Below are 22,618 nucleotides of genomic sequence, written 5' to 3' on the forward strand. Positions count from 1 at the left end.
TTCTAATAAGAAAAAAAAACATATAAAATTAAACTTAATAAGATATTAAGCATAAATTTAAAAATAATATAATATTTAATATATGTACAAAATAAAAATTCATTCTTCACAAAATAAAATAATACATGTAAAATTAAACTTAATTAAGTTATTAAATTTAGATCGCGACATGTCAATATATGATTTTGTACCCCAAAAAACAGTCAATTTATATGTAATAATCAACAGCTTATGATTGGTTGTTTGCTGATTCGCACAAAACGCCGCCGTTTCTCTTGCCACAGCAGCAGCGACCCCATCAGCCAGACAGCCTTTGCTCGACACTTCAGGTACCTTCTTCTTCTTCCCAACCTCTGGACTGCAAATGCACGCGCCTACATGTTTATGGCTGTAATTGTCTGCATCGTATCAGAAATTCTCGATCTTAGTGGTGAATGTCGTGAGTGAAAACCCTAGAGGTACGATGTATTTTGTAATTTATTACTTGATTTGTGGTCCAGTGTTGGGATCATTATTATTTCGAGTCCAAGTTTATTTTTTCAATGGTTTTTGGGATTGCTGCATTATGTGTCTACTTGGTTGTATTATCAAGCTGTCTTATAACTTATGTTGTAGATGTTCTAGTAAGAGTATTTATGGCTGTTTCATCGAAGATTTTTTGGTTTTAGTTGAATTACATGTTGGACATATTACTGGAATCTATTTTGTTTTTGAATCTTCAGTTGTGGATTTCTGGTGTATGATGATTAAATTTAGGGCTGGGAGCATTATTATTTGGTCTGACGTTCTTGGTCGGACTGCTTGACTAGGTTCATGGAAATGGAGGTATTCAGCTGGTGGTGCAGGGAAAAAATAATTCTCGAACAGAAGCGCTGCTCCTTGTCTTGACATTATGGAACCCCTTAATATCTACTGCTCCTTCCTTTTTTTTTTTTGTATCTTTATCAATGGTGCTTATTATCTGTGTGGATCAATGGCTATTTTTAGATAAGAACAATCTCGATTTGTTTGGTGTCCTTAATGTCAATGTATGATAATTCCTGTCAAAGTTGGGGATCAGATTCTTGTTGTTTGCTGAATGTAACTTACCTCACCTTATCAACTTTTGGAACAATATTTCTAGGTATATGTATTTACATGAAGAATAATTATTTTTTCATGTTGAAGATATATTAATTTGTCCTTATTTGAGAAACTATTCTATGTTCATTTATGCTCTGACATGTGTTTAATATGCATCATCTTTTCTTTGCAGACGTGAAATCCCTTTGGCAATGTCAGACCTCAAACAACGTTTGCTACCTCCTAAACCTGCATCAGCTATAAACCTCCGAGATTCTTCATCTAGGCCCCCTGGCCGGTTGCCATTTCAGGGAGTTGATGTCTCTGGCCTGAAAAAGCGTGGGCAAGGCCTTCGATCATGGATACGAGTCGATGTATCTGGGAATTCTCAAGTGATTGAGATTGACAAATTTGGTATGATGCGCCGTTGTGATCTTCCAGCACGTGACCTTAGACTACTAGATCCTTTATTTGTTTACCCCTCAACTATTCTTGGTAGAGAGAAGGCGATTGTTGTAAATCTCGAGCAGATTCGGTGTATCATCACAGCAGATGAGGTTTTTCTCTTAAATTCTCTCGACAGTTATGTACTGCAATATGTGGTGGAGTTGCAGAGACGATTGCAAGCTTCAGGAGTTGGAGGAGTTTGGCAATCTGAAGGTCATGAATCAAGCAGAAGGAGAGGAAATAGAAATTTTGATAATACATTTGAAAACACATCTCCTGATTATCTGCCCTTTGAATTCAGAGCTCTAGAAGTTGCATTGGAGGCGGCCTGCACTTTTTTGGATTCTCAGGTACAAACCTTGAAACTTGTTCCTTGCTGTCTTCGCTTGATATTTTCTATTTTTGGATATCATGACATTTGGTAAGTTGTAGAAACTTGTTAGCATTGCAGGTTGAATATTTCTCTGGAATTGTGGTAATCTTTTTACTTCTTATTTTCATTTTATGGGAACCAATCCACTCAGTAATATCGAGTGAGCATAAATGCTAGAAAGTACAAGGCTGCAAGCTATCAGATTAATCTATGACTCCGAATGTGTTGTTCATTGACGACGGACCTTCTGAAATTTTAACATTCAATAAATTTATAATCTCGCAATCGTGGAAAGATGAGGATAAAAACTTTGAATTGAATGAAGAAACAAACGTACTCTGCTTTTCATGTAAGTAAATGCTTTTACTTAGTTGCGTTAAAGTTGAATCTGAAAGCTAAAGCAGCCTATTGGGTCAGTTTGTGATAAAGAATCTATAGTAGCATCTGCTGATAAATAATTACCTGCAATATTCTACACAATGTGATACAATACTAGGTTTGCTAGATTTTCGAGTTTGATCTGATGTCACTGCTAACATGTGCACTGCTGGCAAGGGAACCAGGTAAAAGAAGTAAAGGTTTACCTGGTTGCCAGTATTCAAACAATTGTCGAAGGTATCACTTTGGGCAACTCATAACTTTCATTATTTGTTATGGGTTGGAATTAGGACGGCCAAAAAGTTTCAGAAAAGCCGTTTCTTTAATAATCTTCTGTCTCTTAAATCGAAAACCTAAAAATATAAACATTAACTACTGTTGTAGCAATTACACTTTTGCCTCTCCAGTTGCATTTCCAAACAATTGAAATGTTTGTTTGTGTAATCAAAATTTCTGGAATTGGAGACAAAGCGAAAAAAAAAGAGACCAAGAACCATAGTATTAAAACCAAAAGAGGTGGTGACATAACATTACAGATTAGATAGGTGGTTTGAGAGACCATGTCAAAGACCCTGCTCGAAATGCTCTTTTCAGCTTTGTTTGACACAGGCCATTGTTACATAAACTCAAGATTTTGGTCGAAAATATTTGAAATGCCTAACTTAACCTGATATTGGTTTACATATACATGTGTGTGTCTGTTCAGTATTTATTTTTCAAAGTGCTTCAATAATTGAACGTGGATTTATATTTCATTGAATTGATCAGGCAGCAGAGTTAGAGATTGAAGCTTATCCACTGTTGGATGAGCTAACATCCAAGATCAGTACTCTGAATTTGGAAAGGGTTCGTCGATTGAAAAGCAGACTAGTTGCATTGACTCGGAGAGTTCAGAAGGTATGTAGCTAGCCAGTTAACTTCATCATCTTATCTTCCACAAAATAACTGCTTTCAACAAGGTTTGTACTGTCATCATCTAGGTTAGGGATGAAATAGAGCAGCTAATGGATGATGATGGAGATATGGCTGAAATGTATCTTACTGAGAAGAAAAGTCGCATGGAATCATCATTTTATGGTGAGCAATCTTTGATGGGGTACAGATCAAATGATGGCCCATCATCTGTTTCTGCTCCCGTTTCTCCTGTTTCGTCACCCCCTGACAGTAATAGGAAGCTTGAGAAATGCCTGAGCGTAGCGAGGAGCAGACATGAGAGCGTGAGGAGCTCAGAAAGTATCACAGATAGTATAGCAGAGCTTGAAATGCTGTTGGAGGCATACTTCGTTGTTATTGATAGCACCCTCAATAAATTAACTTCGGTATCATTTTTGTGACCTTGACAATTTCTTTTTTTATATTGCTATTCTGTAAAAACCACTTAGCGAGTGGTATTTATCTAATTTCAGCTGAAGGAGTACATAGATGATACTGAAGACTTCATAAACATTCAGCTGGTCCGTCTCTCTTTTTCATACCTTTCCTGTGCTTTTGTTCTTCTATCTGAGATGAAGATACGTAACCTCTTGGTGTAAATGCAAAATATATGTTTTGTAAGCCATATTTTTACCTGGATGAGCGACAGAGATGATGCTAAAGTGAGATATCTCTGTGGTTTAGCAATTCCTCTTGTTATAGTCAATGCTCTCTGCATTTTTTGACGGTATTGTCGTCTTTGTTCGTTGTGGTATTAATATATGATTCTGGCTTCAACTTTCAAGATTCATCTACAATACGCAAAGTTCGAAAAACAATAAAATTTAGCATATCAATCTCAACTGGAAATCAAGCAGATATAAATTTGTTATCTCGGTGCAGGATAATGTTCGAAACCAGCTTATACAGTTTGAACTGTTGCTGACTACTGCAACTTTTGTTGTCGCTATATTTGGTGTGGTCGCGGGGATATTTGGTATGAATTTTGCAATACCAATGTTCGACGACTCGGGTGCGTTCCAGTGGGTCCTAATAATTACAGGAGTTTGCGGAGTTGTCATTTTTTGTAGTTTTTTGGGGTTTTTCAAGTATAAAAGACTGATGCCGCTGTAGAAGATGCATGTTAACAATTTAGCCCCTCTGCGGTATTATTGTCATATACTGTGTATGTATATTTATATTTTGTATCACAACAGGATGTATAGAAGATATGGAAAAACGGTCGAGAGTATCCTGTTTTTGTTTCTAATTGTACGATATAATATTCTTACTAGTTTGCTTGTTCTGCAACTGAGATTAATGATGCCGATTATTTCTCTATTAGTAGAGTGGATCCAGGTCCTTCAAAGGGAACAAAGCATTATGTTTGTGTGGAATAGTTTTGGAGTCGCAGATAAAAGGATTCAGGTTACCATGATGTAATTTTCATTTATTACAACAGATAATAAAAGTTACTTTCCATTCTGGAAATTTGTAAATTATTATTTCATTATAAATGACCAGACTTGTGTTAAATAATATCATATTTGTTGAAAATGTGAAAAATATTTGTGTTGAAAATTATAATGTTGAATGTTGAAAATTAGGTAAAATTAAAAGTTGTAAATATTTAAAATTAGTGTGTGATGATGTATGTAATGTTGAAATTGTTTTTGGATTGTTTTTAAATGAAATCCTATAAATAGGTCTCAATTTGTAAAGATTTGAGACAATTGAGTTGAGAGAAAAATATTATAAAGTGTGTAGTGTGATAATTTTGAGAGTTTGAGATTTTTACTTTTTACCGTAAATTTTTACTTTTTCACAACACGTTATCAGCAAGAAACTCTAAAAGTCCTCCATATTTTTCCAAGCTCCAAAATAGAAGAAAAAAATATCAAAAATAATAATATTTATTTTATTGTTTATTTATTTATTGTGTATATATTTAATATATAATATAATGTTATTATATAATAAAGATCAGAAATAATAAAAATAAATTTTTCAAAAAAACTTTTTATAAATCCTGGGAGGATATTAAGACGACTTCCCACACTCTCGGTAAGGGATACGACAAGTATAAAAGCCTATAAGATTTTTAAGCAAAATATGACACCTCATTATAATAATGTGATATGATATACATACTTATTTAAACATGGCTAATATTATATACACCATATTATTACCATAAAATTATACAAATACATACATTTATTTTTTGTACACCAATGGTCATAAACGGTAACAAAACGGCTAGTTTTTGCTCTATAAATATGATCTCACAAACACATTCAATAACTCCAACTTTCTCTCATTCTCTAAAATTATTCTTCATAAAATTTTCGAAGAAAAAAGAAGATGACTTTCTCAAGGTTATTTTTAATTATTTTGGTTATAATACTCACTAATCTTGTATTTATCGGAGAATATCCTCCTCGTGTGTTTTCATTATTTTTACGAATGCTTGTATTTGTTGTTTATCCATTACTTTGTATTGCAATATTCATTAACTAATAAAATGCATCATAATTTTTTTTCGTACCACCATGTCAAACTTGACAAAGCTCGAATTTGTTGCACTCGACATTATGGGAAAAAATCATATGCCATGAACTCTCGATGTAGAAATGCATCTTGATTCATTGGGTCTAAGCGAGACTATTAAAGAAAATGGTATATATTCATCACAAGAAAAAGCAAAAGCTATAATATTTTTGCGTCGACATCTTGATGAAGGTTTGAAATGTGAATATCTCATCGAAAAAGATCATATGGCTCTATGGAAGGATTAAAAGAAAGATTTGATCATATAAGGGAAGTTATACTTCCGACTGCCATTGATGAATGGAATATGTTGAGATTCCAAGATTTTAAGAAAGTAAGTGATTACAATTCGGCGATGTATCGAATAATCTCGCAATTAAAATTTTGGGGACATGAGGTTACAGAATCAGAAATGCTTGAAAAAACATTTTCCACGTTTCACGCATCAAATATAACGCTACAGCAACAATATAGAGTGCGTGGATTTGTGAGATATTCTGAACTCATCGCCTGTCTTCTTGTGGCGGAAAAGAACAACGAGCTATTAATGAGAAATCATCAGTCCCGACCCACTGGATCAACAGCATTTCCAGAAGTAAATGCTGTAAGTAAAAATTAATTTAAACCTGGAAACCAAAATCAAATTCAAAGACAAGGTTTTGGTCGAGGTCGAGGTCGAGGTCGTGGACGTGGACGTGGACGTGGACGTGGAAGTGGTCGTGGTCGTGGACGAGGCCGTGGTTTTGAAAATAATCGAGATAGTTACTCCTATAACTCATCTCAAAAGAGCGTACCAAACCATCCACTAAAAAGGCATCATGAAAATATGAGTGTTAATGAGAATCACTCAAAAAGATTTGAAAGTTCTTGTTTTAGATGTGGTACTCCAGGACATTGGTCCCGTATTTGTCGAGCCCCTGAGCACCTTTGTAAACTTTATAAAGAATCAATAAAGGGGAAAAAAAGAGACGAACTTCACTGAACGCAGTGACCGTTTGAGTGATTCAACTCATTTTTGATGCTGCTGATTTTATGAATGATTTATCTAGAAATGATCAATATGTTGGTGGGATAGAAATAAAAATATTGATGCTGCAGATTTTCTCAATGATTTCTCTGAAAATGAACAATATATTGGTGGAATATAAATGTACAATAATTTATTTTTCATGTATTCATGTGATAATGTTTTATTGTACAATTATGATATGTGTTATATTTACATATGTATTGTCAGTAATTTGTTTTCATTGCATATTTTTGAAGTTCAAATATGGAAAATGCCATGAACAAAGGTAAACAAGGAACTAATCCCTTGGAAGTTTGCGTACCTGATAGTGGTACAACGCACACTATTCTTCGAGATAAAAGATATTTCTTGGAAGTGAAACCAACAAAAACAATGGTGAATACAATATCAGGTCCTGTAGACTTGAATTAAAGGATGCGGTAAAGCATAATTTTTGTTTCCTAATGGTACAAATTTTTTGTATCAATGATGCTTTGAATTCACCACAATCGAAAAGAAATTTGTTGAGTTTTAATGATATATACTCCCATGGGTACGATACTCAAACAATGAATGAAGGGAATGAGAAATATATGTGTCTTACCACATATAAATCAGGAAAGAAATATGTGATTGAAAAACTACCAATGCTCCCTACTGGATTGCATTATACACATATAAGTCTCATTGAATCAAACATGATAGTTGATAATTCTTCAATATTAACCAATTGACATGATCGATTAGGACATCCGGGTTCAACAATGATGCGAAGAATTATAGAAAATACACATGGTCATCCGTTGAAAGACCAGAAGATTTTTTAGAATAATAAGTTTCAATGTAAAACATGTTCTCTTGTAAAACTTATTATAAGACCATCACCAGTCAAAATCCAAACTGAATCACAAATGTTTCTTGAACGTATTCAGAGTGATGTTTGTGGACCAATCCATCCACCATGTGGACCATTCAGATACTTTATGGTATTGGTTGATGCCACCAGCAGATGGTCACATGTATGTTTATTGCCAACTCGAAATGTTGCATTTGCAAGATTACTTGCTCAAATATTAAAATTGAGGAATCAATTTCTCGATTATACAATCAAAAAAATTAGACTTGATAATGCTGGTGAATTTACTTCCCAGACTTTCAATGATTATTGTATGTCTATGGGAATCATTGTTGAGCATCATGTTGCTCATGTACATACACATAATTGATTGACTGAATAATTGATTAAACGTCTTCAAATGATTGCTAGACCAATGATTATGAAAACAAAGCTCCCTATTTCTATATGGGGACATGCAATTTTACATGCTGTTCCATTAATTCGCATCCAACCAAGTGCATATCATAAATACTCCCCATTGCAGCTTGCATTTGGTAAAGAACCAGGCATTTCTCATCTGAGAATTTTTGGATGTATGGTGTATGTGCCTATTGCACCACCTCAACAAAAGAAAATGGGACCTCAAAGAAAGATTGGAATTTATATCGGTTATGATAGTCCATTAACCATTCGATATCTTGAACCTCAGACAGACGACGTGTTTACAGCACGTTTTGCTGATTGTCATTTTAATGAGGAAATCTTCCCAATGTTAGGGAGAGAACAGAAACATACCGAAAAGAAAATTACATGGTATGCATCATCATTGTTACATCTGGATCCAAGAACAAAAAATTTGAAAAAAATGTACAGCAAATTGTGCATTTGCAAAGAATAGCAAATCAAATACCAGATGCATTTGCAGACACAAAATGGGTAACTAAATCATATATACATGCTGCAAATGCCTCTGCTCGAATTGAAATTCCGAAGAAATAAATTAAAGATACTCATGATGTCATTAAACGCCTGAAGCGTGGAAGACCAGTCGGTTCCAAGGATAAAAAACCTCGAAAAAGAAAATTCATAGAGAAACACGATGATCACAAAATAAAGAAGGATGTTCCTGAAGAAACACATGATGATCACAAAATAACGAATGATGTTCCTGAAGAAATACATGATGATGAAAATGTTCTGTCAGAACCACAAACTGACGAGAATCGTGAAATCTCTATCAATTATATTAATACTGGAAAAATATGGAACCGAAAAGATATAGAAGAAATTGATGATATATTTTCTTATAATGTGGCAATATGCATCATAAATGATAATGAAGATCGTGAACCAAAATCTTTTGGTGAGTGTAAAAATCGACAGGATTGGATAAAATGGAAAGATGCCATCCAGATTGAATTGGATTCGCTAAATAAACGTAATGTTTTTGGACCTATAGTTCTTACACCTGAAGGTCTAAAACCTGTTAGATTATTAAACATAGAAAAGGATCCATTCCGTCTATGTGAAGACGATGAAGATATTCTTGGTCAAGAAATACCATATCTAAGTGCTATCGGTGCCCTTATGTATCTTACAAATTGTACAAGGCCTGATATATCTTTTGCTGTAGATTTATTGGCAAGATTTAGCACATATCCAACAAAGAGACACTGGAACGGAATTAAACATATATTCCGTTATGTACGAGGAACAACAGACTTGAGACTTTTATATTCAAAAGATGATAATCCAAGTATAATTGGTTATGTCGATGCCGGATACTTATCTGATCCACACAAGACACGTTCCCAAACTGGATATGTATTTACTCGTGGAGGCACTGCAATTTCTTGGCGTTCACAGAAACAAACACTCGTAACAACTTCATCAAATCATGCCTAGATTATTGCACTACATGAAGCAAGCCGTGAATGTATGTGGTTAAAATCAATGACCCAACATATCCAAATCTCATTCGGATTATCATTCGACGAGAAGCCTGTGATACTATATGAAGATAATGCTGCATGTGTTGCTCAAATGAAAGAATGATACATAAAAAATGACAGAACTAAACATATTTCTCCTAAGTTCTTCGCATTCACCAAGGAGCTTTAGAAGAATAAATATATTGATGTTCGTCACATTCAATCAAGTAAAAACTCATCAGATCTCTTCACAAAGGTACTTCCTACGACAATATTCAGAAAACACATATATAATATTGGGATGCGCAATCTACGAAATTTGTGAAGAATTGTTCATGTCAACATGAGGGCAGGGCCGATCCTAACAATATTTGGGCCTGAGTCTAACTTTTAAAAAGAGGCCTCTGAATCATAATGTGTTTTCATATTTTTTTTAGTTTCATAGCAATTTTTCAAATTAAATTAATACGTTAAAGACAATATAAAAAACTAAATGAATAAAAATATCAAACATGTCCAAAATGATTCCTAAAAAAAACCCGTCTAACAGTTTTAGAGCTAAAAATACTAATCAAGTATGTATAATCAAGTTGTTCAGTAATTTCTTTCTCAATCGATAACATAGCCAATCCATTCAATCTTTCTTGTGATATGGTTCATCGGAGAAAAGTTTTGATGAGCTTTAACTTTGAGAAACTTCGCTCTGCACTTGCTACTGTGACCGAGACAGTCAACAAGATTTTATAAGCAATATGAGTATTTGGGAAACACCCATCAATTTTCTTCAAGTAATTCACTACATCAATGGTCGATTTTTGCTTATTTTGGTAATGAGCACCTCAAGAATGTCAACTCCGAAAATAGATCATCCCCATTAATATCAGAACAACCCTTATGAGTCAAAGAATTTTCAAGATTCTTGCAAGACCTCAACAAGGTTTCATCGTCTGCACGTTGTAACCTCTCTAGATTGAACAAAAAACCAAATTTTTCTTCATATTTTTGAAACTGTTCAAATCGAGCTTTCAAAGAAGAACGAGCTTGATCGATTATAAAGAGAAAGTAGTTAATTCGAAAAGATTCTGCGGCTGACTGTATCACTTCTTCACTGTTACTTTCACCAAATTGTTTCTTTCTTCGAATAACACGTTTCTCTCGAAATACAGCTTCAATGCCCATCTCACATGCCATTTCTTTAATGCGCATTCATGATTATACGGCCCAAGTATGTTATTTTCTTAAATATGTAGGAGTGCTGCAGTATTACTCTTTGTATCATGGTGCTAGCAATGCCTGCCGCCGCTACTTTTAATGGAAAATATTCAAATTTAAATATAATAGTAAATTTTACTTGTCAAAATACATTGAATCATATATTTATTCAAAATTATTATTTTAGCTCCCCTTTTACATAGGATTAATATCTGATATAAGGTCGCATTTAGTAAAATGAACTATCATTTCAATGCATCAAGATATGTATCTTTTACAAGTAAATATAGATCTATCATTTTTGTAAAATTATTTGTAATATTGTCCAGCATACCATTGGTAGGCTATGATAATTATCTATTAATCTATTTTTAGGTTCTTTACATGTAATTACAAATTATTTTCAATCTATAGTAAAATTTTGAATAAACAAAGATTTAAACTAATGTGAATATAATGTGAGCTTTTCTAGAAGACATGTTTAAATGATCAAACATATCTTGAAAACTTGGAACATTTCGCTCCAAGTGAATGAAAATTTTTATAGTTGGTTTTAAGGTATTTCACCCCAAGTGAATGAAAATATTTAGAGTGACTTCTGTCTAACATTGAAAATTAAATTTAAAATGGATTAGTTGGTTTTGGGCTATCTAGTATTATATATAATAAAAAAAAATTTAAAATTTTTGGGCCCAAAAAAAAGATGGGCTGAGTCATTGGACTCATTTGACTCTGAATAAGCACGGCCCTGCATGAGGGAGAGTTTACGTGACTGCACTATTTTTCCTTTACTATGGTTTTCATCCCAATGGTTTTTTCCTAGTAAGGTTTTTAACGAGACAGTATAAAAACACGTAATGAAGACAATCATTATGATCATCATCACAATGAGGAGTGTTGAAAATGTGAAAAATATTTGTGTTAAAAGTTATAATGTTGAATGTTGAAAATTAGGTAACAAAAACATACCAATTAATTAATGGGTATTTAAACAAGTACCTTTTTAGATGTGGTTTTTAAAAATGCAATTTTTTTATTTGAACTTGATCATTAAGGTTTTTTTTTTTCAAAATTAAAACTGAATTACAGCATTGGACGACTTACATAAAATTAATCTCTCAACTTTTAAAAACTTTCAAAGAAAATTTGAAAAGCCTAAAAATACAGTGCTATACAATTTTTTTTTAAAATTTTTAATAATGTTTTTTTTAGAAAAACACGTTTCTGGTCAAAATGCACTGAAAATCTAGATATTTAAGCAAGAAGATATGCATGCCAAGTCAACTAGACTTCGTGGCATTTGACTGTCATTGTTCAATGAATTCAATGCAATACGAAACATGACGAAAAAAATGCATATATGAACACAATTATCCGTACAGAAGCATTCGTTATTATTCTCTTCTGCCCGCAGATATTTGAGAATTTTGTAACATAATTTAAAATTCTTAATATTGGTACCCTCATTCTTAAATTAGAACATTTCTATATTTATTTTTTCAATTAATAATGAAATAAAAAGGGATAGAGATTTCTTGTTAGCCTGAGTGTTTATCATTTCACCGAAAAAGTTATAGTTAGTGGTAAAATTGCAAGTCAAATCTTTTATATCGTATATCGCACAAGCGTCATGTTTCGATTTCTCTACTCAGTATGAGCAATTATTGTACCCAACAATCTTCTTACTAATAATTTGCATTTTTTGTAATAAATAAGAATTGAACCTGTGACCTTGGCTCTTCTATCAATTGTAGGACAGAACGTTTGCCACTTTAACAATAACTATATATGATGGTAATAGCGCAACTCAAATATATTAAATCATACAATAGCCTGAACGCCACATTTTGATTGCTATCTCAGGGACAATCATTGCACCCAACATTCATCTTCACAATAATTGCACTTCTTGCAATCAATGAGAATCGAACTCGTGATCACAATCCTCCTCTTATAATAATTACAGTTCTTACAATCAATGATAATAAAACCCGTGAACTTGGCTTTGATACTATTGTAGAACTGAACGCTTGTCGATTTATCAAAATTTATAGCCGGTGGTAACGATACAACTCAAATAGTTTAAACCATTCAACAGCCTAAACTGCAAGTTTTGATTGCCCTCCAGGGATAATTATTGCACCCCAAAAATCTTCTTTCCAATAACTGCACTCCTTGTAATCAGTAAGAATCAAATACCTGACTTTGACTCTGATACTAATTGTAAGATCAAGCGTTTGACGCTATACAAAAAACATTATAATTGTAGTAACAGTGCATCTTAAATATTTTAAACTGTACAACAGCTCAAATACCACGTTTCGATTGCTCTCACAAGGGAAATTATTATACCCAAACAATCCCTTAATAATTGCACTCCTTGCAATCAATGAGAATCAAATACATGACCTTGGCTCTGATACTTATCGTAGGATCAAGCGCTTGTCACTTTACCAAAATCTATATTTACTGATAAAGACGCAACTCAAATATTTTTAATCGTACAACAGTTTAGTGACCAAATTTCAAATGTTCTCTCAGGGAAAATTATTGTACAAAACAGTCCCTCCTAATGACTACACTCTTTGCAATTAATGAAAAATGAACCGTTGACCTTGAATATGATACCAATTACCAATTGTAGGACTGAACGTTTGTCGCTTTACCAAAAGCTATAACTGATTACAACGGTGCTACTCAAATTTTTTAAACTATATATGTGAGAACCCAAATTTTTAAGTTCATAATTAATTAATAGACATGTATGAGAATTTATTTTCGAGTTATAATAAATTCAAAAATATTAATAATACATGGTGTTTGAGATTCCAAGCCAATAAATACATGAATTTCGAATCCAGTGCAAGAGATACACCTTAAATTCGAAATTAAGGATGTATATCAACATAATTGGAAAGAAATATTACATACAAGGAAGTTTTTCTCAACAAAGAATCATATCAATATTTATGGAAGGATTATCTCGATATTTATGGAAGGAACATCTCCAAATTTTGGAAAGAATATCAACCGAATTATGGAAAGATTTTCACCCCACCCCTATAAATACCAACCCATTCCATTCAAATTTTCACACCTCAAATTCGAAATTTCTCTCTTGAATTTTCGAAACTCTCCTCTCCAATTTCTGCCGAGTAGCGAAGCTCTGCTGCAGTGCAAACCCAGAAGGAATTTCGAACTCCAAGTACATAAAACGTTCACGTTCTTTCATCCAAATCTGAGTTAATTGGGTTTTTACTATATGATAATTTGCACACTTGTCATTCGTAAGTGAGTTTTTGCTATATTATAATTTGCACAATTGTCAGTCGTAAGTGTGTTTTTGCTATATTATAATTTGCACACTTGTCCCTTGTAAGTGCGCTTTTGTTATGTATATATTCTTCAGCAAGTGAGTTTTTGTTTGCCACAGTTGTTCTTCGTAAGTGGGCTTGTTTTAAAATGTGTTGCGTATGAATTATTTCGTTTTTGAAAGTTCGTTCGAGCATAATTCTTTGTTCATGATATACTTTCTTCAAGATTTGTCAAATTATATGTTCAAAGCACTGTTAGGATTCGATTGGATATGGGAAAGGATTTCCGAACTATGACCCTTATACGGTGGGATGGTAACCGTTGTACGGCCTCACTCCATAGAGGATTAACATATTGGACATGGCCTCACTCCTTAAAGGATTAACATATAGGAGACTGATATCAGGAAACCATGGAAATGAGATGACTTTCAGTGCTAAACAAGTATGCTATACGAGTATGATATGTGATGACATGTTATGATTATGAAATATGAATATTCGTTATTATTCAAGTTACGATATGCTATGTAAATTTGAATTCAAGTATATGTATATGTTGCTTCATGTCTCGAACGGCTCCCCACTTGCTGAGTATTTCCCAAAATACTCACCCCTTACTTCCTCCCCACTCAGATAAGAACGAAGAGCAAATGGATGAAGAGGAGCAAGAGCAATTTTGGGGATGGTAGAAGATATCGAGTTATCCCAGAAGTTTTAAAACTTAGTTTATGTTTATCGGTTCCGCACTATTAAAATATTTTTAATCAGTTTATTTTGGTATTAAAGTTGTAAAGACGATTGTTTTTTGTTGATTATGAGAAATAAACTAGTTTTGGTATATACTGTACTACGAGGCTTGTTGTTTGACGATTATGTGATTGTTGAGCAACGCCGGTGTCGACGAACCTCGGTCTCGGGGCGTGACAATATATCAACCCAAATATCACATTTAGATTATTTTATCATGAACAATTACTATACCCCACATTTCCACTTAAAAATTGACTTCTTATCATATCGCATTCTTGAGAGATAGGACCTGTACTCTTCGAGTAGTTCCATCTTATTCTTTAAGTTTGTCTCTTATAAAAAAAAATTTTAGTGAATAAATTCCATTAAGATGATGTAAATAGTATTTGTACAAGTATGCTGCACATCCCTAGGAGATAATCAAATATTATACACTGCAACCGCCAATAAACACAAACTCAGAAAAATACGAATCATAATAAACACAAAGTTATCACACCAGCACAACAGAGGCTTTCCAGCAGAGTACAACATACTGTTACATAGAAGCACAACAAGCAATTCGAATACCTGTAGCTAGCATAACTCAGTATAGCACTACACAACAACACCATAGGACATAGTAGCAGCAAACTCTGCAATGACACACTGGAAACACACACCAGTCCATGATGCTATGTCAAGAATACATATAGCAATGTGCATGAGCAACATAACAATCATAAGAGTGGAGGCTAAATGAGCTATCCATCCGCAGCAGACTCGAGTAGACTAGTAGCTTGGCACATCACAATCGCATGATAGACCAACACCAATACATGGACAAGGGTGAAACATACACGATAACCCATGCAATAGAGGTAGCTTGCACTAATGCAGGACATTCATTACACATATTCGGAGCATACCCTAGACAATCATACACTACATGGGGTATACCCCGAAATCCAACAGTCAAATTGAGTGGCAAAATATATCTCATATATTCATATCATTAGGCGAGGTACAATGTAAAGTAAGAATCTTGATTTTTGTAACAATACCTGGTACATCTGGCACTTCATATTCAAATAGAGCTCGATATATCATACTACACACATGGTATACAAACGCCGCCAGCACTGTAACTCTCATTTAGCTAGTGTCAAACCACCTCTATACACGCCTCTATATGCCTTTAGCACCACATTCATCGAGCCCATGCTCTTGTTCATATCCAGCCATTCACACCCCCTATTCCATAGATTAATTGATACTGTACACTGAAAGAATAGATGATCCGACGTTTCATCTCCAACTTTGCACATAACACACATTTTCTCATTGACATAGCTCTGCCTATCTCGAGTGAGTAATTTCCCATGAGCCAATAACCACAAAACAAACCTATGCTTAGGAAGAATACACGATTATCATATCATAGGCTTCCAAGGACACTTACCAATTTTGTTTACGGAAAATGCATAGGCACACCCCAATTCCTTATCTAAGCCAAATCAACTCTCAAGGTTGTTAAATGCACTTTCATTATATCCCAATCTATTAACCATCTCTAATTTGAAGCAGTTGTTTATCCACAATGACTTCTCTTTATGCCAACCCGATTGCCAAATATTTTCAAAGTGACTGCGCATATGACTAATCCACTTAATCCAAATGCTGTCGTTCTTCTTGTGGTTTTTCCACGGAGTTTTTGCAATTAGAGAATTGTTCCACGCCTTTAAATTCTTAAGTCCCATCTCCCCATCCTCCTTACGCTTGCACAACATCCCTCGTGATATAGGCGGATGTTAAGTTCGCCACACAAATTTATAGCACAAAGTATAGATATAATCAATAATATTGAAGGATCGTGAGCTGGGCACCAGAGGTGCTTCAAACACAATATTCTCCAAGATCTGCAATAGCTCGTGTTCTAAGAATGTTAACACCAATGAATTAAATCGAGTTTGATTAAAGTACCAAGCGGAAAATACTCGAAGTAATCATTCGTGAATAAAGCTGCTATATTTGAAAGTCTTTTAACTTGTGTAATCTGAATAACTGAAGAGCATATGATCATTTCTATCATATATCAGTTCAGTTATGGTGAAAGCTGAACTGACGGATGCTCTAACTGATCAAATCAGTTTGAAAATAATAGTTAAACAGGAAAATACACAAGATATGTTTATGGATGTTCGGAGACTTCAACTGCCCCCACGTCATCTCTTCTACCACCTCGGGTAGGATTAACTAGAGGACTTTGATTTACACAACACTTTGTACAAACTCACCCAGCTTAGGACTTACCCACTGCCTAACTGAACTCCTAGACTAGACTGAAGGCAGCACCTCCCAGCCAACACTTGTTTAGCGTCTGTGTGTCAAAGACTACATACCCAAGTTTAATGTCTTTGTGCAATACTGTATTTGAGTGGTGGTGGTGAGCAAGTGTGTGTGAGAACTGAACAATGAATACACCGGAAATGTGTTCTCACATACTGAGGGAAAAGAGCTTCTAAACTAAGCTTATATGAATTTGTGTATTCTCTCTGGGCTGATTGCTTCTTGTAAGCTGATAAGCAGTAAGCGTGCCATCTTTTCTTTTACTCACTTGTTATTTGGTCTTCACTGATATTCTATTTATAGGTGTGAAGGCTTGATCATACAGTGAGACTCAATTATTGTATCCGTTGCAGCTTGAACGTGTTCCTTGAAATTTGTGTCTCGAATTTTCCGACAGTCTTTTGGAATATTTTGGCTTTATGCTTTGCTGCAACGTCCATTAATGTACTCTCAATAGTACAGATGTTTTGTAACCTTGTGCGTAGCTAGAATTCACTTTAGATAAGTTTGTCTTGATCTGAAACTGATTTGATTCCTAACTGGTCATCTGAACTGATCTTCAGTTGGGCTGGTGAAATCAGTTGACTCATCAGTTGAACTGATTTCACTCTTTCAGTTGTACTGATCAGCTAGGCTCTTCATCAGTTGAATTCTTCATCAGCTGGCCAGACTTACGAAGATTTCCTACTGAACCACCTATCAGCTGGACATCAGCTGAACTGTTCTTTGATATTTCAGTTGAGCTGATTCAGTTTGGGCAATCAGCTGGTACTTTTAGTTGCTTCTCGATAGCTTCAGTTTTAGCTCAATTAACTGATCATTTCGAAGCCTGATCAGTTTCAGCTTCCTGCGCACTACAATAAATTATTAGAAACAAAATAACAAGTTTTGTTAACATCAAAATCAAGATTGTGAACATGAAATGTTCCAACAATGTTGGATGGAATTGGTAGAGTAGACAACCGGAAACACTCCAACCATTGAATCACATAACATATTAACTCAATTTTCTCTGCATGTGACAATGAGTGCCTCATTCACACATTTATTTTCGTGGCTATAGCATCCACAAGCAAGCTATAGTCCGAAGTTCTCAATTTTGTAGATGCTATAGGAATACCATAGTATCGAAAAAGAAGGCGCCCCATTGTGAAACCAGTAATATGTAGTATGTCCTGTCTTATAGAATTCTCAATACCCGCTAGGTAAATATTGGATTTCAACAAATTAACCTTCAAACCTGCCATATCCCCAAACTTGTTCAAACAATTCATCAACATACCAACACCCACGGTGTCACCTTTGGAAAAAAAGTACTAGGTCATCCACATAAGCCAGATGTGTGATGTTTAAATTTTGGCACTTCGGGTGGTAATCGAAGTGAGGAGACCGAGACATATTTTTCAAAGAGCAAGACAATACTTCAAGGCAAAGAGTAAATAAAAAAAGTGATAGTGGGTCACCTTACCGAAGTCCTCTCTTGCCTGGGAACAGACCATGTAAGAACCCATTCAAAGATATCGAATATGATGTTGTTGTCACACATTCCATGATCCACCCAATGAATCTCAACTGAAAATTCAGTAGGTGCAAAACTTCTCCGAGGAATCCCCAATCATTTGTATCATAAACTTTTTGAATGTCCACTTTAAGAACACAACAAGGTGAAATTTTCTTTCGTGCATATTTCCTCAACAACTCCAGAGCAAGGTGGATATTATCCACAATTGACCTTCCATGGATGAAGGTCTCTTGTGCGTGCATCCACCACTCCACCGATAACATTCCTCAACCTGTTAACAAGAACATTAAAAATGATTTTATAAAACACAGCGTAGCAGGAGTTAGGACGATAGTCATTTACCGAGCTAGCCTAAGAGAACTTGGGCACAAGGGCAATGAAGGAATGATTCCACAGTCTCAACAACTTTCCACTGGAGAAAAACTCCTGAACCACGGAAACAAGATCATTACCCACAGTGTCCCAAGACGATTAAAAGAATAAAGAGCCATGACCCTTGGAACCAGGGGCTTTATCACTGTCATTGTCAAACAAAGCATCTTTAATGTCATCATACATAACCAGAGCCAGCAACCCTTCAAAATCTGTCTCCAAATTACAAGGACCTGCATTCATAACATCTCCAACGACCTCCATTCTATCCACTTTCAAGCCTAACAAGTTCTTGTAATGCTTCAGAAACTCATCCACAATCTCAACAGAATCAGTAGCGATATTGTCATCCGCAGTCTGGATTACAATAATGGCATTTCTTTTGTTGTTCTTCTTAATCATGTCATAAGAATTTTTTGTACATCTATAATCTTGTTGTATGTACGGGCACTTGGATTTTTGTACCAAAAACAATCGCTTCACTTCCAGCAGCAATTCCGCTTTTCATTTCGCCTCTTTGTACTCAACTGGCACTACATGTCCTCCAACACTTTCCTCGCCCACTCGGCTCTACCAGAGATATGCGAAATTTTTTTACGATTCAAAGACTTAAGAGGAGCTTTAAGTCTCTTAAGTTTCTGCTTCAGCTTAAACTGCTCCGTACCATCCTCACCGATTCTCCATTTGTCCTCCACAATAACTCTAAACACATCGCTGATACCCCACATGTTGGAGAACTTAATCGGTTTCTGTTTCTCAATTTTTCTATCCATATAGAACACAACACTGAGAGTATGATCAGACATCTATAACAAAATAACACAATTTCTATGCTGAACACAAATTTTACAGCACCATGCCAGAAATGGCACCACACTGTTTCAAGCATCATCTCTTATGCCATCCTTGGTGCAAGAAATCACGCCCAATTGTAGTAATTTCAAGGAGCTCGGAGCTAAATGCTGTCGGTAGCCGTGCTGTGTAACATGGTGTAAAAGTGTAAGCCAAAGAATATCATTAGTTAGTCAGGCGGCAAAACTAGTCTATTAACACTGAATATATTATAGTGTATTGAAAGTAACAAATGACATTGTTTCGGTGTTCGACTACAAGACAAAGACTGTTCAAGTATAATTTTAAGAAAAGCTTTGTACGTAGCCTATAAAACTATATTTACGAAAACATGTCAATACAACAACTATTTCAAAGAATAAATGACCAACAACTTGAATCTAAACATGTTTTACAAGGAAGGATTCAAGGAACTACTGAATTATCATCTTTGGGTGGTATTCGCTGTTCGTCTGACCCTATCTGCCTTTCAGAGGATGTGTTCGTCTGAAAAAGTTTTTTGAATTGAACAAGAATCATTGTCATGTTATCACAGCCTTCACCCCCTGATGATGGAGCTGCCTTTCAGAGGATGTGTTCGTCTGAAATTTTTTTTTGAATTGAACGAGAATCATTGTCATGTTATCACAGCCTTCACCCCCAGATGATGGAGCCAAACACAAATCAAACGCTCTTTCACAAACCACATAAAGCTTCTGCATGATTTTCAACAACTCTTGATGCATCCTACATGAATGTGTCAAGAGTTCCAAGTTCAATGAAAAATCAGCCCAAAACTTAAAGTTTTTAGTTGCTCCTGAAAAAATTCTATAGCCTCTTTACTAGACATGCAATCCTCCTATAAAATCGCATAAAAAAAAAAAAGCAATGAACAAGTTGAATATGACTATTGAGTGTCAGAGACAGAAATCAAAATAAACAAAAAAAATTCTGCCATGTTTCGGAAGCATAAATTAGTGTATTGGAATATAAAGAAATGAAGAGTTTAAATTTCATAAGAATGATGGCATTTGACATATTAGCAGCCAAAGTCTACAGAACGTAAGATATTAAATTTGTTAATACAAATTTGAATTGTGAATTTGTTTCTCTTCAACCAACGGCGTAAATAAAAGAGAGGAAAATGCAAAAGAAAATCTTCACGAGGACATATTATTCTGTACATAGTTAACAATCACCAACTGCGCGATGTACTAATAGTTGATGAATCTTACTGTTCCCAAAGATAAGATAAGCTCGCTCAACTGACCAACAAGAGACTAAATTGAAGAACATGCGATCTATTCTCATGTTGGATTTCATTTTTGTTTTAAAAAAAACAACAACAAAATATATATACCTAACAAAAACTGAAGATACTGTAGCATTCTAGCTGATTTTAAATTCGACTATTAAAACACATAAATATTAACATTTTATCATCTATCAGGTCAAAGTACCCTTTGGTAAAGGAAAGGTAAGAAACGCGAGTTCTCTTCTAGTTTTATTAGGTCTACATGTAATGTCTTCATCTTTTTTTTTTTTGTTGGTTGCTGGAGAGAGGGTAAGTGGGAGTGGGAGTGTTCATTTTTGAAACAAGAATGTCCAATATTTTCTCGTATGATCAACATATTCTTAATTGAAACAATTGCAATCAATTCTCCAAATCAAACATGCGAGTGTTCTTACTAATATAGACACGTAAAGACCTGACCACATGCCTCTTGTGAAATAACAATTAGCAAATATATATATATCCTACTCACTTAAATATCATTTATATTCAATGTAATGAACTCTAATAGCATATGTCTGAAAACCCTATGAGAAAACCCGTGTGACGACAATTCAACACGATATAAATATAAATCATAAAAAGTATCATGTGTGTACGTATGAAGATTGAAGACAAACTTACCATATCCCATCACATGCTATTATTAGGAAATCGTCATCTTTGGAAAGCTCAACCTACGTTAGGATAACAATAAGAAAATATGTACTCATAAATAGATTAGAGAATAAAATTAAGATACAAAAGCACATAAATTATGACATGGCCCCTGTCTGACTGCTTCCCAATAATGTTCAAATAATGAAGTACTAGTTCAGAGATCGACCGACTCTAGTTAAACTCTGTTATCCACATGGATTGGAAGAAGACAGTCTAACCAAATTAAATAATAACTTAATGCAAAAAGTAAAGATTCTAAATACGGTGATTATATCGGGTTTATCTGTCACAATTTGCTGCTCAGCAGGCAGTAATTTGTGTTGCTTCATTTCCATGTCACCTGAAAGATGTGATACAGTTACACTTCCAAGAAATAGATGCAACACTTCAAATAATAGGCTCAACCACACCAACTTACTTATTGCCCTTGACAATTTGAGGCTCCCATTGACCCCTCCATATTGGACATATCCACTAGCTTCCAATATCCTTTTCTTCTCTGCATGAAGATCTGGCTTGTGATCCTTCAATAAGTCACATGCATGCCTCAAAGTAGGATATCATCAACCGCCACATCACCAAGTATGGGATGGGTTTGTTTCTATAATACTCTACGAGTTGAGACATACAATACAACCTTATTCTATAAAAGCAAAAACAAATTCACCTATCTTTTTCGTGACAAGACACACCGAGAGTCACTAGCATTAGCAACAATAAGTTGATTATTTTGTATGATTGCAACACAAGCGGTACTCCTAGAAGTTTGTCCCTTGTTACCAAACTAAATTCCCCATTTTAGAAGATATTAGTAAACAATGAAAGAAATAAA

General features: G+C 34.7%; 1 protein-coding gene, 1 long non-coding RNA gene and 1 pseudogene across 7 annotated transcripts; 1 reads left to right on the forward strand and 2 right to left on the reverse strand.

The window, feature by feature from the left end:
* The first annotated feature begins 212 nt into the window (after positions 1 to 212).
* Positions 213 to 4,711, forward strand: LOC140976492 (magnesium transporter MRS2-1-like). 6 transcript variants are annotated; one of them, XM_073440692.1, is made up of 6 exons: positions 213 to 329; positions 1,256 to 1,859; positions 3,029 to 3,157; positions 3,241 to 3,579; positions 3,667 to 3,714; positions 4,076 to 4,711. In XM_073440692.1, exons 1-6 carry the CDS (start codon positions 232 to 234, stop codon positions 4,304 to 4,306), a joined length of 1,449 nt encoding a protein of 482 aa, XP_073296793.1. In that variant the 5' UTR covers positions 213 to 231; the 3' UTR covers positions 4,307 to 4,711. The 6 variants fall into 6 exon arrangements, with proteins under 6 accessions (XP_073296793.1, XP_073296798.1, XP_073296794.1 ...); XM_073440697.1 differs by having other exon boundaries at positions 4,521 to 4,711; XM_073440693.1 differs by having other exon boundaries at positions 301 to 439.
* Positions 4,712 to 9,855: 5,144 nt separating this feature from the next.
* Positions 9,856 to 10,692, reverse strand: LOC140976515 (uncharacterized; annotated as a pseudogene).
* A 10,502-nt stretch (positions 10,693 to 21,194) lies between these two features.
* LOC140977847 (uncharacterized) lies at positions 21,195 to 22,390 on the reverse strand. Its single transcript, XR_012175447.1, has 3 exons — positions 22,205 to 22,390; positions 22,050 to 22,126; positions 21,195 to 21,803 (listed from the first exon to the last, which is right to left on the reverse strand). It is a non-coding gene; the product is annotated as an uncharacterized lncRNA (long non-coding RNA).
* Between the last annotated feature and the right edge of the window lie 228 nt (positions 22,391 to 22,618).

Source organism: Primulina huaijiensis, chromosome 5, assembly GCF_012295235.1.
Source record: "Primulina huaijiensis isolate GDHJ02 chromosome 5, ASM1229523v2, whole genome shotgun sequence".
In the NCBI taxonomy this organism is placed as follows: Eukaryota; Viridiplantae; Streptophyta; class Magnoliopsida; order Lamiales; family Gesneriaceae; genus Primulina; species Primulina huaijiensis.

Bases quoted from the DNA above. Each gene is read 5' to 3' on its own strand.
- LOC140976492 (XM_073440692.1), top strand. From the start codon at position 232: ATGATTGGTTGTTTGCTGATTCGCACAAAACGCCGCCGTTTCTCTTGC. The intron at 1,860-3,028 runs GTACAAACCTTG...TGAATTGATCAG, and splicing joins GCACTTTTTTGGATTCTCAG to GCAGCAGAGTTAGAGATTGA. The intron at 3,580-3,666 runs GTATCATTTTTG...ATCTAATTTCAG, and splicing joins CCCTCAATAAATTAACTTCG to CTGAAGGAGTACATAGATGA.